At 35.3% G+C, this 14891-nt stretch overlaps 1 protein-coding gene across 2 annotated transcripts in view; it reads left to right on the top strand.

The window, feature by feature from the left end:
- LOC137403580 (uncharacterized) overlaps nucleotides 1–14891 on the top strand; it is a 51765-nt gene that overhangs the window by 33651 nt on the left and 3223 nt on the right. For both annotated transcript variants that reach the window (XM_068089543.1, XM_068089542.1), the window contains exons 12-14: nucleotides 1864–2016; nucleotides 2655–2825; nucleotides 13221–13398. In XM_068089543.1, the coding sequence (XP_067945644.1) occupies nucleotides 1864–2016; nucleotides 2655–2825; nucleotides 13221–13398 (502 nt within the window). The remainder of the gene's footprint in view (nucleotides 1–1863; nucleotides 2017–2654; nucleotides 2826–13220; nucleotides 13399–14891) is intronic.

Raw genomic sequence — 14891 nt, forward strand, 5'->3', positions numbered from 1 at the left:
CCTCATCAGGTCCAACCACATTATCTCTTCCACTGCCAGCCATGTACAAATTCACTACCGGCCTAGTGCCAGCCATTTTACCGAAATTGCCGATATTGCTTCATGATATGTATACAGTTTTTTTCAAGTTTTACTTTAATTATCTGTATAATCACGAAAATCTAAATTGGCTATTATTTCATCAACAACTAATTACCTGTTTTATGACTCGTGCGGGGTAGTTAATAAATTCACAGAAAAATGTTCGTTTTTAGATTAGAAATTCTCAAACAAAAGTTTTAAATTGCTTCGTTGTTTTAAGCTGATTTTATAGAGAAATCTTCGGACAACACAGTCAATTTCATAATACACTTAAAGACCGTGGGTTATGTGGTCAACAAATAATAAAATCAGGTTACCAGACAATTGCTGAGAAAGTCCAAAAATGCGTTTATGGCAGTGGCCCCTAGAAAACGCATAAATGCGTTTATGACAGCGTAAGGGTTATACAGTTTTGGTTGTGAAGTTGGTTGTCACCTATCTATTTTCTTCTTCTTGGGATTCGAGTGTGAAAGTCACGGCGGGAGGGACCTAGACATCATTGATAGTCTAAGAAACAAATGGCAGCAAGTGATCAAATTGAATTGCCGATCTCACCCACACATTTCAACCTGTGGTTTACAAATACGAACTAGTACCAAATTGAATTTTTTTCTTATTAGCAAACTGGACCTGAGGAATGTAACCTGCTTTTTCCACTGCATTTATTTTCACATCACTATATTTTCGCACTCATCAGAGCCGCGAAATTAAGTTGCAGCGAAATTTTACTCTGTGCTACTCACGAAACTAAATACTAGCGAAATATAAGTGTCCTAGGGTATAGCTTTTTATTGGCCTTTCAATTCACGTGAGAACATACGTGACAAGACGATGACCAAATTTGACCAAACATGAGAAAATATTTCGACGAATAAGGTTGCATGAAAGTGTAAACAGAAACCATCTACCACGGCTACGTCACATTTGAGCCGTTTTGGAAAGAGAATCCAAACTGCGGCGGTCTTGTGTGGCTGCGATTAACTGTTAGTTTTGAGCTTTTAAGAGCTTGTAATCACATTTCCACATATTTTGCACCTACAACACAACAGAGTAAGACATGGTGAATCTTTTCACATCAAATAACTGTAATGTGAATTTTGTTGCAAGTCAACCTTTAATTATCTGAATCGGTATTGGCCGATCTTTTGTTAAAAAATTGGAAACTTCAGGTACTTTTTACATATCAAATATTTAGCAGAAAACCGTGTTTTAGCCTGCTACACTAATAAAAAAACAACAGACTCCGATCTGAAAATGCTAAACTGCTAGAAGACTCCGATCTGCAGCAAACTGCAAATCGGAGTCTTTTAGCAGTTTAGCAGCGTCACAACAATTTACAAGCAGTAAAGATTGTGTTAGAATGAGAGTCTTAGGAGAATCACTAGGAAAATGTTTTGTTTTATCTGAACAATTGCTTTTTTTACTAAAAGTTAATAAATTGTTTCCTCATTCATTCTGTTTTCGTTATTGTTTACCAAACTTTTCGAATGGTAAACAATCCTTGATGTTTTCTAGGAAGTTGAATATTTTTATTGGGCTGTTCTCTAGTTTTCTAGACACACCATATGTACCTTAATGTAGTTAACCAATGGCATGTTTTTTGTGTCTTTACTGATTTTACTAAATGGAGTTGCTTGGCATAGAACAATTATATAGTGTAATTTTTTCAATTTGTTTTGCTTAGGTTGTATAGCGAACCAGAAGTACCAGAGAAGCATTTTGCAACCGTCACATTTTGGCAGGTGTTACAGGTATATTATGTCCTAAGTCTTCTCTTGGCAGGGAAAACAGAAGCAGACAAAGAGAACACAGACTTTCTATAAATTCTGCAGTGCCAAGGAGTCAATACTCATATGTACGGATGTAGCAGCGAGAGGTCTCGACATCCCTGCTGTCGATTGGATAGTCCAGTATGATCCACCAGATGACCCAAAGGTGATAAAGCAACCGTGCCATTTATTATAGATAGCATCTTCGTGTTAGCATTTGAATATGTTAACATAGAGCTCTGCTAAGATGATACGTCTGTAGCTGGTTGACATGTTTTAGAAAGTATGTGTGTTTAATTAGTTCATTTTAGGTGAGGACTGGGTGGAGGGTGACAAGTCTCATTAGTCACTCAGCTGATCATGGAACCAGTGAGTATGTAACCAGCGTGTGCACCAACCGGCACCAACACCTCACATATAATATCTAAATGCCGATCTTGTCGGCATTTAGATAAGTGGCAGATGAGTGGAAGCCAGTTGGATACTTTGTGATCCAGCATTGTGAACTTGCTGGCTGCTCTCTGCTAATGCCATTTGCCCTATATGGGTTGTTCTAAAACTGGAACTATTAACACTGAAATTATAACGGAAACCTTCATGATAAGCCGACGACGGCGATAACATTTTAAAATCTTCTTACAATTTAAATTCACACAAAAGTTTAAAATTTAAGATTGTTATGATTGAGATTATATTTTACCTGGCCATATGAGAGAAAATGCAGTTTCTGCCCCCTAATAATATTGAAATTTATCATACTCATTAACACCATCAAATGATTTTTAATCATTGCTCCTGCTGCAGGAATACATTCATAGAGTTGGCCGTACTGCAAGAGGAGAGGGGGGAGTCGGTAATGCCCTTCTAATCATCCAACCTGAGGAACTAGGGTTCATTCGCTACCTGAAGCAGGCTAAGGTGCCGGTTAATGAGTTTGAATTCTCTTGGAGCAAAGTAGCTAACATTCAGAGTCAGGTAGGTGGTGACAATTGCCAACTTTTGTGGTCGTCTTACAAATCGCCATGTTTTGTTTGGTTTAACAGGATCTCTCACAATTATTGAACATCGTATTACAGGAAGTGCATATGCTCCGTGTAGGTCTTAATTAGCAAAATTTAGCCAAATGTTTTCAAATCAAATCTGCGCATCATCAAATGTTGTACGACTATTATTGTTGTTACTCTTATTGATAGTAAATTAATAAAATCAGACGTGGTATAGTAAACAAAGATATCAACATCTTTACTTTATTTATAACCACGTCCGTCCAAAGCCACAGTTGGATGTTAAAACTGAATTGGACGGCATTCGAACCTGCGACAATTAGTTTTACCACCCACCCTGCTACCGCCTACACCGGCCATTCACCTGACAGTATTTTAGAATAATTGTGCATATACGTATTCTCTGTGCTGTATACAGCCACTCTCACAGCATATTGGACAGCCGGGTGCTAGTAATATATAATAACGTTGGATAGCGATTAGAGTGCATTCCACTTTTCGAGAGTTGTTCTCTCTCGGTTCATCAATTCAGAAGGAGAAGACAGTAGGTATGAACCAAATTTTACATCACGATTCGATTCAGTGTTTGAGCATGCCCACGCAGCAGCTTCTTGAGCAAATTTCTGTGAGCAGTGATCGGTCAGCAATTGTGTTTAGAGTTTTTTTAATCCAAATTGTAGCAATAGTCTTGACTCATGCCAAATTAACTCATGTGATGTTTTGTTGTTAATAGGCTTATATTTGTAATATCTTATTATGGCATTCTTCATTGATTGTATTGGTCTTTAGCATATTATATTTTATTTATTTATATATATTCAATTGTTTTTAAATTAATTAATTTGATGTTGATTCATAAAATTTTAAAGAGGATAACATTTTTCAAATTGTATTGGTTAATCCCACGACCAAACACGTAAATATATGTACGTGTACGATAAATGTATGTGCACACAACTCACAAAAATTATTCATCAACAACGTCGCAAACCCTTGTATTGAAATCTCATCAACAAATTTAACCATTTTTGTGTAGAGTCGTCTAAGTATAATAACGATACAAAGCGCATATAAGCCTATTTAAATATGTTACCAAGTCTTTGTAAATTGTCGACAGTATATTAAAACTTACCCATCTGATCGGATTATACACAAAAAGACAGATTAATTTGGCCAAAAATCGTTATTAAAACTTGCCAAGCCTGATTTTTATTAAAATTAAGGCCGGAAAACGACACGATGAGTGACAGAGAATAGAACCATTAAGTCATTCACATTTCACGAAAAAATAATGTGCACATTTCACCGGTCTATAGCATTGTCGAATTGCTGAAGGTTTCTGGAATTAACGTAGAAGTACTGAAATATAATCGTTTCTTTTTTGCCATTTCAGAGTAACTGACATTTTGGATACTTTTGAGTACTTTGGTATTCCAACTGATTTCCAAAGCAGTTAAAGTAAAGGAAATGATGATGATATTTTCTAACGATTCTTATAAGGTTATTACAATATTTAATTATAAGAATAATTATTTGATTTTTTTAAGATTTGATTATAAGAATAATCATTCCAATTTACAAGATCGAAGTATACAGTGACCGATGGTGTGCAATATGTTACTGTAATTATTTTTCTAAAGATTTTGTTGATGATACTACGACTTTGCCCCATATCGCGGTACTGACAAGCCGTTTTTAATATCTGCAAAATTAAGTAATACATTTTCTTATAATTATACAGCTATTTCTATGACAACCAACTGAAATCTGTTTAGATTTCAGTTGGTTGTCATAGAATTCCACTCAAAAATTTATGTTTTTTCCACTTAATTAGTTAACATTTCAACTGTCTGAGTACTTGTTTTCCCTATTTTCGCACAAAACTTAATGCAAATACGCTGTTCCGGTTGATTAGACATGACGATAAATTTGTTAAAAACTCGACGGAAGCACTGGACAGACCTTGACATATCGTCGCCTTACATGAGAACACATTGTCATAGCAACCTGAAATTTTGTGACAACATTCCAGAGGTGTTTCCCAGACAACCCTGCAGTGGGTTGTTCGTGCGGATATACAACTACATTCCGGAAACTTTTGGATCAGACCTCGTAAATACAAAAATTTAAATAAATATCACAACTTATTGATATTAGTTGCTATGACGTTTTGAAATGTAAACAAAATTGTGCATTGGTTTTCGTTTCTCAAACTTTAACACCCGTTTTCTCAGCATTAGGTTTTTGCTCTAAATGTAAACATGTATTCAGTTTACTGACCATAAAATCTGCTGTAATAAAGCTGGAATCACATTTTTTTTGCAAAATTACAGATTTTTCTCCTCCTGCTAGCGTAGATAACTCTAAATCTCACACATCTGATTTAACCATGGTTTCTGTGATCATGACCCATCTCTTCGCTTTGGTTACAGATCGCTGTCAAAACTATTCTACATTTAACACAACCAACTTTCAAACTGTGTATATTACACAGCAGCTTGCCATTTTACTTCTAATATTGCTTTTCTCCTATTGCAGGGGAGAGATATAAACATAATATTTTCCTTTCATTAATGCTATTTGTTGTACATAATAACACCCAGTACATCACAGCTACCATTGCAGCTATTGCAGTTCTCCTGTTGCAGTTCTCCTATTGCATTGCAGTGCCATTTGACTGCTAATATTGCATTTCTCAACCAGCAGTACCCTTTTTTTCAATATGACTTTGGTCATGGGCTGCATAACAAGGGAATTTCTAGTTTATTAATAAATATACAAATATCGGTACGATGCGATTTATAATGCCCATCCTAGTAAACCGAAGTAACAAATGAAGATTCGGTTTCATTCAGTTTTCAGGAGAAAACAATTCTGAAATTGAATGCATAGTGCAGGTAGACATCGAACAGCTCGAGTGTTCATACATGCTGATAGTCAAGTATCAGACTAAAAGCTATGCACACACATATATATATATATATATATATATATATATATATATATATATATATATATATATATATATATATGTACTTCATATGTATATTATGTATACTTCATATGTATATTATATATATATGTATATACTTCATATGTATATTATATATATACTTCATATGTATATACTTCATATGTATATTATATATATACTTCATATGTATATTATATATATACTTCATATGTATATTATATATATACTTCATATGTATATTATATATATAATATATACTTCATATGTATATTATATATATACTTCATATGTATATTATCTATGCATGTATATAGCATGCATAACTAGATGATTTGTGATGAACATTTCTCACTGTTACGAGAAGTTTTATTCAGAAATCATCTAGTTTTAATATGCTTAACTCACAATGTTTAAAGTTATCTTTTTCAACCTAATTTCCTTGAAGCGAAATTTACCATGTACCATAAAAACCCCTACGTAAACCCCACCTGTATTTCAATGCCACCTCTAATAGAATGCCACTATAGGAGAAGGGTTAAAAATAGAGCGCCACATTTTAATTGAATGCCACCTCTATTTGACTGCCATTGTAACATGCTTTAATCTTTATGAACGCATAATAGAAAGTGATCAGTAGAAAAGTGTTTACAAAATTGTACTAATAATGACTGGGTTGTAATAATAACAATTAATTCTTTCGCTGTTGCTCTACTGATTGCCACAGTTTTAGTGACTCTGTACCTGAGAAGATTGATTGTTACAATCATCAGGACTACACTCTGATTTGAAGTCGGTATGGTCTAAATCCGATTCATTGTCTTCAGACTCATTCATAATGTGGTTTACAATCTTAACTGAAGACTTCAAAGCATTCTGATGAAGGCTGAAGATTGCTGTACAATGTAATAAATATGATGTAATAATATGATGTAACAATGTTTACATTGATATGGTGTATCGAATCTTCTAACCGCAAAGCTCTATGGATTTTTCTTTGAAACTTTCAAAGTGACATCGACATAATTAAGAACTATATCTGGCTATTATTTCTTTAGTCAACGTAGTTCCTTGTCTGACTCGGTCTGATACTTACATGTATACTGGTCTGGTCTACAGGTATGCTGTGGTGGTACAGGTATACTGGTCGGTACGTACATGTATACTGTGGTTGTACAGGTATACTGGTCGGTACGTACATGTATACTGTGGTTGTACAGGTATACTGGTCGGTACGTACATGTATACTGTGGTTGTACAGGTATACTGGTCGGTACGTACATGTATACTGTGGTGGTACAGGTATACTGGTCAGTACATACGTGTATACTGTAGTTGCACAGGTATACTGGTTGGTGCGTACATGTATACTGTGGTGGTACAGGTATACTGGTCGGTACGTACATGTATACTGTGGTGGTACAGGTATACTGGTCGATACGTACATGTATACTGTGGTGGTACAGGTATACTGGTCGGTACGTACATGTATACTGTGGTTGTACAGGTATACTGGTCGGTACGTACATGTATACGAACAACTGTTTAGCTAAAATGCTGAGGCCGACGGCATTAATGCTGCTCTGCCAAAAGGAGCGTGCAAAATATAGGTGACATTAGCATCACTTTACCTGTAAAAGAGTTAAATTTATTTACTCAAAATTTCGACGAGTTAGTCAAAAAATGCAGCGCCACCCTCTATTTGACCGGCACCTCTAGTGAAATGCCACTATATGAGAAGGGTTAAAAATACACCGCCATGGCTTTCAAATAGAGGTTTTATGGTATCTCCAAGCTTTCACATTTTCCCAGTAGTGCATAATAGCCCATGATAGTGCAATCTAAACCATTTTTGTAGCTTCCAGAAAGCGGTGTGATGCTAAATATTTAATCGGTGTATAAAAATGAAGGAGTGGTCTGGAGAATTGCACTGCAGTTATTTATCAATATCTCCTCTCTGTAATTACATCGCCCGATTGGAAGAGCAAAATTAAATAAAACCTAACGGGTGCCAGTTAATATTCAGGTTACTGTTGCAAAGTAGGCCTAGGTTTAAGCCATGTCCTTGACACCACAACTTACCCTTCAGGATGAATTTATTTGCGAAGTTAAATTTCGCGAAAAATGCCTTTTTCATGCTATTCGCGGATTAATTTATTCGCGACTGAACACTGTCACTCTCTATGAAGAGTTAACTCTATTGCCGCTAGCAATAGAGTTAACCCTACGCATGCGCAAACCGCGTGTTTCGGTTTCTATTTAGCTTACAACTACGGGTCGATCATGATAAGCTATAAATTTTTTGCTGCGTTCAGAGGTTATCACGAATATTCATAGATTTGGAGGCCTTTGATGAACCAACAATTTGTGGTAAGTAATGAGTTTTTTCAAAACCATTTACTAAATTAGTTGAATTTTACTTTAGTTCTTCGGTAAAACGCAATATCTATTTTTTCCATCCCTACCGCTTCATTATTTGTTTTAGTGAGAGAGAGAGCTTTTTCATCATACACGCAAGCACAATGACTGCAAGGGCGGTATATGTCATTCTTAGAAGATCACCAATTATTCAGGGAGGTCTGGAAATTGAGGTAGAAGTGACCGCAGCTACTTACGAGGATAATATATATCTGTTTTAAAAAAGGAACAAAAGCGCCTTTACGAGCACAAATATTTGGCCAACCGGCAGAACTTTGCAATAGTAAGCCACGAGGAGAGTTCTGATGATAACTTCCTTAGCAGCCATGTAGTAGCGAGAGGATTGCCTTCAACACCTACCCGTGACAGCGACAGAGCTGCTATTACCAAAATAACTAGTCAGAAAGCACCATTACACGCTAGTATTCACATATCAAGAGTACCAGTTTAATTTTATTGCTAGACAACCGCCATATGGACTAAACTGTTTATATTGATTCCATTCATCGTTTGTAAAATTTTATTTGTATTTGAAATATTTTATTTGTCCACTAAGGTTTGTAATAAATTATCATATATCTATACATGAAATAAAATATATAATTTAATCATGTTTGCTACAGCGATATCAAGGAGTTGTTGTCAAAGGGGTCTAGGTTGACTGGTTGCCTCTCTGCCAATATTCCTGCCTTGATGAATATTACTACTTGTCTAGTTTTCGTAATCGGAGTAGGTTGTTTCATTCTCAATCTGCAGTAAACACAAAAAAAAAACTAAGGAGTGTTGAGGAAGTACAAAAACAATAGCTGAAGTATTTGATGAAAGCGATCAGTTTTTAAACAAAAGAATTAACTAATGCAGTTGATTATGGAAAAACGTATCTGCACTGCAAATCAAATACATGCCATAATGTCCAGATCAGAATCATGATCGTCCTTGGCTTCGGTATTAGAGATTGATGGAGTTGATTCTAATGTAAAAAGACTAGGAGAGCTTTTTTGCTATGCTGAAGCCATGCCGAATAATTTGTAAAAACCTTGAATAATTTTGTAAAGTTTGATGCAATGGCAATAAAGCTCGAAGCCTGGCGATGATTTTAAAGAAGTTTTGGAACTTGGCTACGTTTAGTACTTGTGCCTTGCGGTTATTTTCGCGATGACGCCATTCTGCATATCTTGTGACAACCTCGAATAATTTTGTAAATAAATGTGATGCATTGCCAATGGTGTTAGCTCAAAGCTCAGGCAATGATTTTAAAAATGTTTTGGAACTCAATTACGTTTAGTATTTACATTAAAAACTAGGCTAGCGACTAGTTTTCAATTTGATGCAGTAGTTATTCTCTCTTGTGATTAAAAATAGAACTAATTATTCACTGAATTTAATAATTCGCGGGATTGACTGTTCGCGAAATCGCGAATTTTTATGACTAATGAATATTTTCATCCTGTAGGGTATATGGAGAATTAACTTGAAACATGTTTATTTGTATTTACCTGTATCATGAAAACAATACATGTATACAATATCATAAATAAGAGTGTATCGATGATTTTTTTAAATCGATTTGTTAGAATTAATTTGCCCAGGAGGTCAAACAGCTAAAAAAAACTTGCCGTCGAAAGTATTAAAGGTTTACTTGCAACAAAATTCACATTACAGTTATTTAGTATCAAAAGATTCATCATGTCTTTCTCTGCTGTCTTGTAGGTGCAAAATATGTGGAACTGTGATTACAAGCTCTTAAAAGTTCAAAAACGAACATTTAATCGCAGCCATCACAATAACGCCTTAATTTGAAATCTCTATTTTGATGACGTTCTCAAACATTTTGATTATTGTTTTGACACGTGATGTTTTCACATGAATTGAAATGACAATAAAAGGCTCGATATAAAACATCTCGTAGCACTAGTTTATGACAAACACTTCTGGTTCTACCGAAAAACCTGTATCAAATATAGATGCTCACTACTTTACAGTTTCATTTCAGTCCGGTCTAATCATTTATTCGTAATCTGATCATATGACCCATACTTTCTGCCAAATGGCGCGAACAATTTCTGCAGCATTTTTTCACTATTACAGATGATCAACAGGCTCATCATGTTTATCAGAGGATGATATGTACTCCTTCAAAGTAAGGTTAAAAAATTGAACAAATTTTTACGGTAGGTTTTGAGGTATCAGTACTCAAAGTGACAGCATTACAATGATGATGAAACAGGCATGTAAGGACAATAGATATGGTTTTTTGAATGCGTGAAGTATATTTGTGAAAATATTTCGACGTTTGAGATTACATGAATGTGTGAACAGAAGCCATCATGTTCATCTATGTCCAACTTGAGCCGTTTAGGAAATGGATTCTGATATATGGTGTTTTTGTGATGGCTGCGATGAACTGTTCGTTTTGGTACCAAATACCTGTAATGTGAATTTTGTATCAAGTCTACCTTTAAGGGGACCTGTTTTAAACTGTTCCAAAGTAAGTCAATTTTGTAACAAATGAACCCTAACCATGTTTAATGCCAACAAATCTTTTAACGATGATCAATATAAAAGCACTTTTATCATGTGTGTCTGTAGTGTGTTTGTGTGTCTGTAGTTCCCAAACACGCTTTTTTACCATCAGTAGTAATTTACGAAATACTTTGTTCACGTACTCCATCATCGGTATGCACCAGTTTCTTGTGATGCATCATTGGTATGCACCAGTTTCTTGTGATGCATCATAGATATGCATGAGGTTCACATGCTACATCACCGGTATGCATGAGACTCCTGTGCTGCATCATAGGTCTGTACGACGCTCTTGTGCTGCATCACAGGTATGCACAAGGTTCGTCTGCATTTATTCGTTTACACAGTAGTCAAAGCTTCAAGTTCTTATAGCCTTTACTTTAATTAACCTAACCAAAGCCTAGAACTGTTGTAATCTAATAAGGACATAATATTTTCATAGAGCAATGAGTGGATATGCCCTCAATGTACCAACAGTCAACCCTTGTAAACATAAGCAAAGCCTTATCAACTTACGAATTGGTAATTGGTCATTGTCCTATGCAGACTGCACTCTACAAATGAGGTCCCTTTTCTTGTGACAGAGATTTAAAATAAGAATTCTTGTCAAAGTTTAAGTGAATTATTGGCCGTATGTCACTTTGTTGAGCAATTACTCGCTCTGACTTTGCTCTGACAGGTATGAGGAGATAGTGCCAGTTGTTAGTTGCTATATCTCAAAACCTAGCCTAAAAGACAGTTTAATTTTTTAACTTTAGCTTGAGGAGGTACATATCATCCTCTGATAAACATGAGGAGCCTGTTGGTCACCTGTGATAGTCAAAAAATGCTGCAGACATTGTTCGCGCCATATAGCAGGAAATATGGGTCACATGATCAGATTACGACTAGATGATTAGACCGGGCTAAAACGAAACTGTAAAGTAGCGAGCACCTATATTTGATATGGGCTCTCCGGTAGAACCTGAAGTGTCTGCCATAAACTAGAGCTACGAGACGTTTTATGTTGAACTTTTTATCGGCCTATAATTTCACGTGATAACATCACGTGTCACAACAATAATCGCAATGTTTGAGTGCGCCATCGAAATAAAGACATTACAAACTAAGGCATTTTTGTGATTGCTGCCATTAATTGTTCATTTTTAAGATTTTAAGAGCTTGTAAAAACATTTCCACATATTTTGCACCTACAACACAGCAGAGTAGCCTAAGACATGGTGAACATTTTAATACCAAATAACTGTAATGTGAATTTTAGCTGCAAGTCAACCTTCACACTTTCTCGTCAGATGGTTTCATCTAATGATATAATAATGCCATCAAGTTCTCTAGTCACTGGAAGAGCTATTTCATAACCAGCGGAGTAATGCTCTCAAATGCATTATGCTGAATCATTGCTTCACATGGTTTTGGACGGCCTATGAATGCTGAATGAGGCAAAATGATTTTGTTTATCCATATTGAGTTCAGACCTAAAAGCGTGGAGAGGGGCTAAACAGGTCACTAGATTGATTAAATCATCTAGTGAGATGTTTTTGCTGGTATCGGTTTCTAAGAATGCATTTGGTTATTGTTTAACTAAACAAACAAGAGAACCTTGAACAATGATGCTGATAGAATTTCAACTCAAATATCTTATATCAATGATACTACCATTTTTGTCAGGTCAACTTTCGGTTTGAAATTGGATTGTTCTTGATATGGAGGGCCACATGGCTTCGTGTATCATGCGTGTATCTTGCGTAAACCCAACTGTCTCACTTTCATTAGTTATCCCAACAGTGCTTCCCAGTAGGCCTACTATTTTAATCTTGTGGGTTGGTTTGTGATGTTTTTGTATGCCTGCCGATCAATGCCTGGACAATCTTTTGATGTACAAGGGTATTCATGGAGGTAGTTGCCTACCACAATTGAAGAATTGTCTTTTTACGTCATGTTATTGGGTGCTCTTGCTTATTTAGCTCTAAGTTAGGTCTAAATCAGTGCTTCATTCAAAATGCTTTGTTTCAAAATCTTTGTAACTCCTTTCCATTACCTTGGCTTGGTTTCTCTTTCTTCCATTCATCCAAAATGACACGTTTCAATTTCATTGTATTCTCGAACCTACGTTCTCCACGAATATTCATGTACCGCAAGCGATGGGTACATTAATATAGTTACAAAGTTAAGAATCGTCCTATCTTTTGATTTATCCATTGTTATAAAAGATCAGACAAGTCATTATGCTGTTTCTCAAGCTCTGGCAGCACTCAATCAATATTGTAGCATTCACTTTGTATATGAGTCACTGATATCTCTATTATCAAATTGGCAGACAACATGGTTTCTGTTGTTGAAAATTGGGACTCATTTTCTCTTCGTATTATTTTATATTGATTTACTAAAAGAAGAAAATTAATTGTCTTTTTCCTTTGTCTAGGCTTTTTCTGTGATCTATGATATCTGTTACAGCTGGAGAAACTGATAGAGAAGAACTACTTCCTTCACAAGTCAGCTATCGATGGCTACAAAAGCTTTGTGAGGGCTTATTCATCTCACAGCCTCAAGAACATCTTCAACGTCCAACAACTGGATCTTAAAGCCATAGCCAAGTCATTTGGCTTTCAAAATCCACCTTATGTGGATCTCGGTATCCTTTCATACTCACGCAACTCACTCATGCGTCCTTTAATCTAGCTATTCATCTTCCACTCATCTGCTCAGTATGTTGCCTTACAGGAAAATTATCTTTTGAAATCTCAAAAGGATAAAAACTAGATGAAGCCTGTTTGAGTCCTATTGAATGTTTGAAATATTGTTTATTGGTCCTAGCAAAAAATCATGGCATCAGAACTAAAATTTTAAATGTGTTTTTAAAATTAAAAAAATTTGTTATGACGATTTCAAATGATGAAGCATCTACCACATGTTCGCTCATTGGAATCATGTTCATATTTATGTTTTTTTAGTGTATTGAGTAATGTTTATATCTTGAAGTAAGATGGGTCATGGTGTTATGTGGTTGACAGATATACACGTAGATACAGAAAAGCATTTACTAGTACAGTGCAACCTCGGTTCTCGAACACAATCCGTTCCAGAAGGTTGGTCGAAAGCCGAGTTGTTTGAGATCCGAAACAGGTTTTCTCATCAGAATTAATATGTATGTTTTAATCCGTTCCAAGTCGACTTAACAACCTCGGTAATTTATTTTTTAACATTTTACACCATAAACTGTACTGTATACTGCATACTATAAATAAAAACAGGTAGATGTAGATCGTGTTTAACTTTAATAAAAGATTTTTTTATGAGGCTTAAAAAAGAAAACAAGAAGTAAACACTTTATATGCTTTGCTCTTAGGACATCGAAAATATTAAAGGTTACGATACAATACAAAAAATCGCAGAAATTGATAATAAACCAGCAGAAAAATGCAACAGATCAGTTACATCAAAAATCGTGTGAAAGAAGAAAATAGAAACATCAATGGCAGGTTTACTTCACATCTTTGAAGATGAATCCTCCTCCAAAACAATTTAGAGTAACTCGACTGGAGGAGTTCTGTCCCTAGAAAATCTCTTCGGTAGAGGCGACGTCCTCCCAGATGGCTTCTTTTTGTAAAGAATTAATGACGTGAAACTTCGCCCTTTTTTAGAACCTTCCAAAAGTGGCTCATAACAACATCATTAAACGTATAAACATGCTGTTTCCGGAACTGTTGCGAATGTTTAATTCAAATGTGCATGTTCCGGTTTGGTCGAGAACCGAATTTATGGTCGAAATCCGAGACGAACAAATCTCAAATTTTTTGGTCAAAAACCGAGTTGGTCGAGAAGCGAAGCGTTCGAGAACCGAGGTTGCACTGTAATTGTGTCAATAAAGATTTTTCTACATATGATGTACGACTTTGGAAAATACTTGTCTCCACTGTCAATGATTTCTAAGATATTTCACTCAAAGCTTCTCGAAGCTCCATAAATAATAGTCAGAATATTAAAGATGAAATTTCAAAAAGTGAAATTGAGAAATACATAATTAATATCATAATATAATAATAATATAGAAATACGTAATTAATATAAATACGTAATTAATATAAATACATAATAATAATATAATAATAATGATAATAACATGAT

The sequence above is a fragment of the Watersipora subatra genome, chromosome 9, assembly GCF_963576615.1.
Source record: "Watersipora subatra chromosome 9, tzWatSuba1.1, whole genome shotgun sequence".
NCBI lineage: Eukaryota > Metazoa > Bryozoa > Gymnolaemata > Cheilostomatida > Watersiporidae > Watersipora > Watersipora subatra.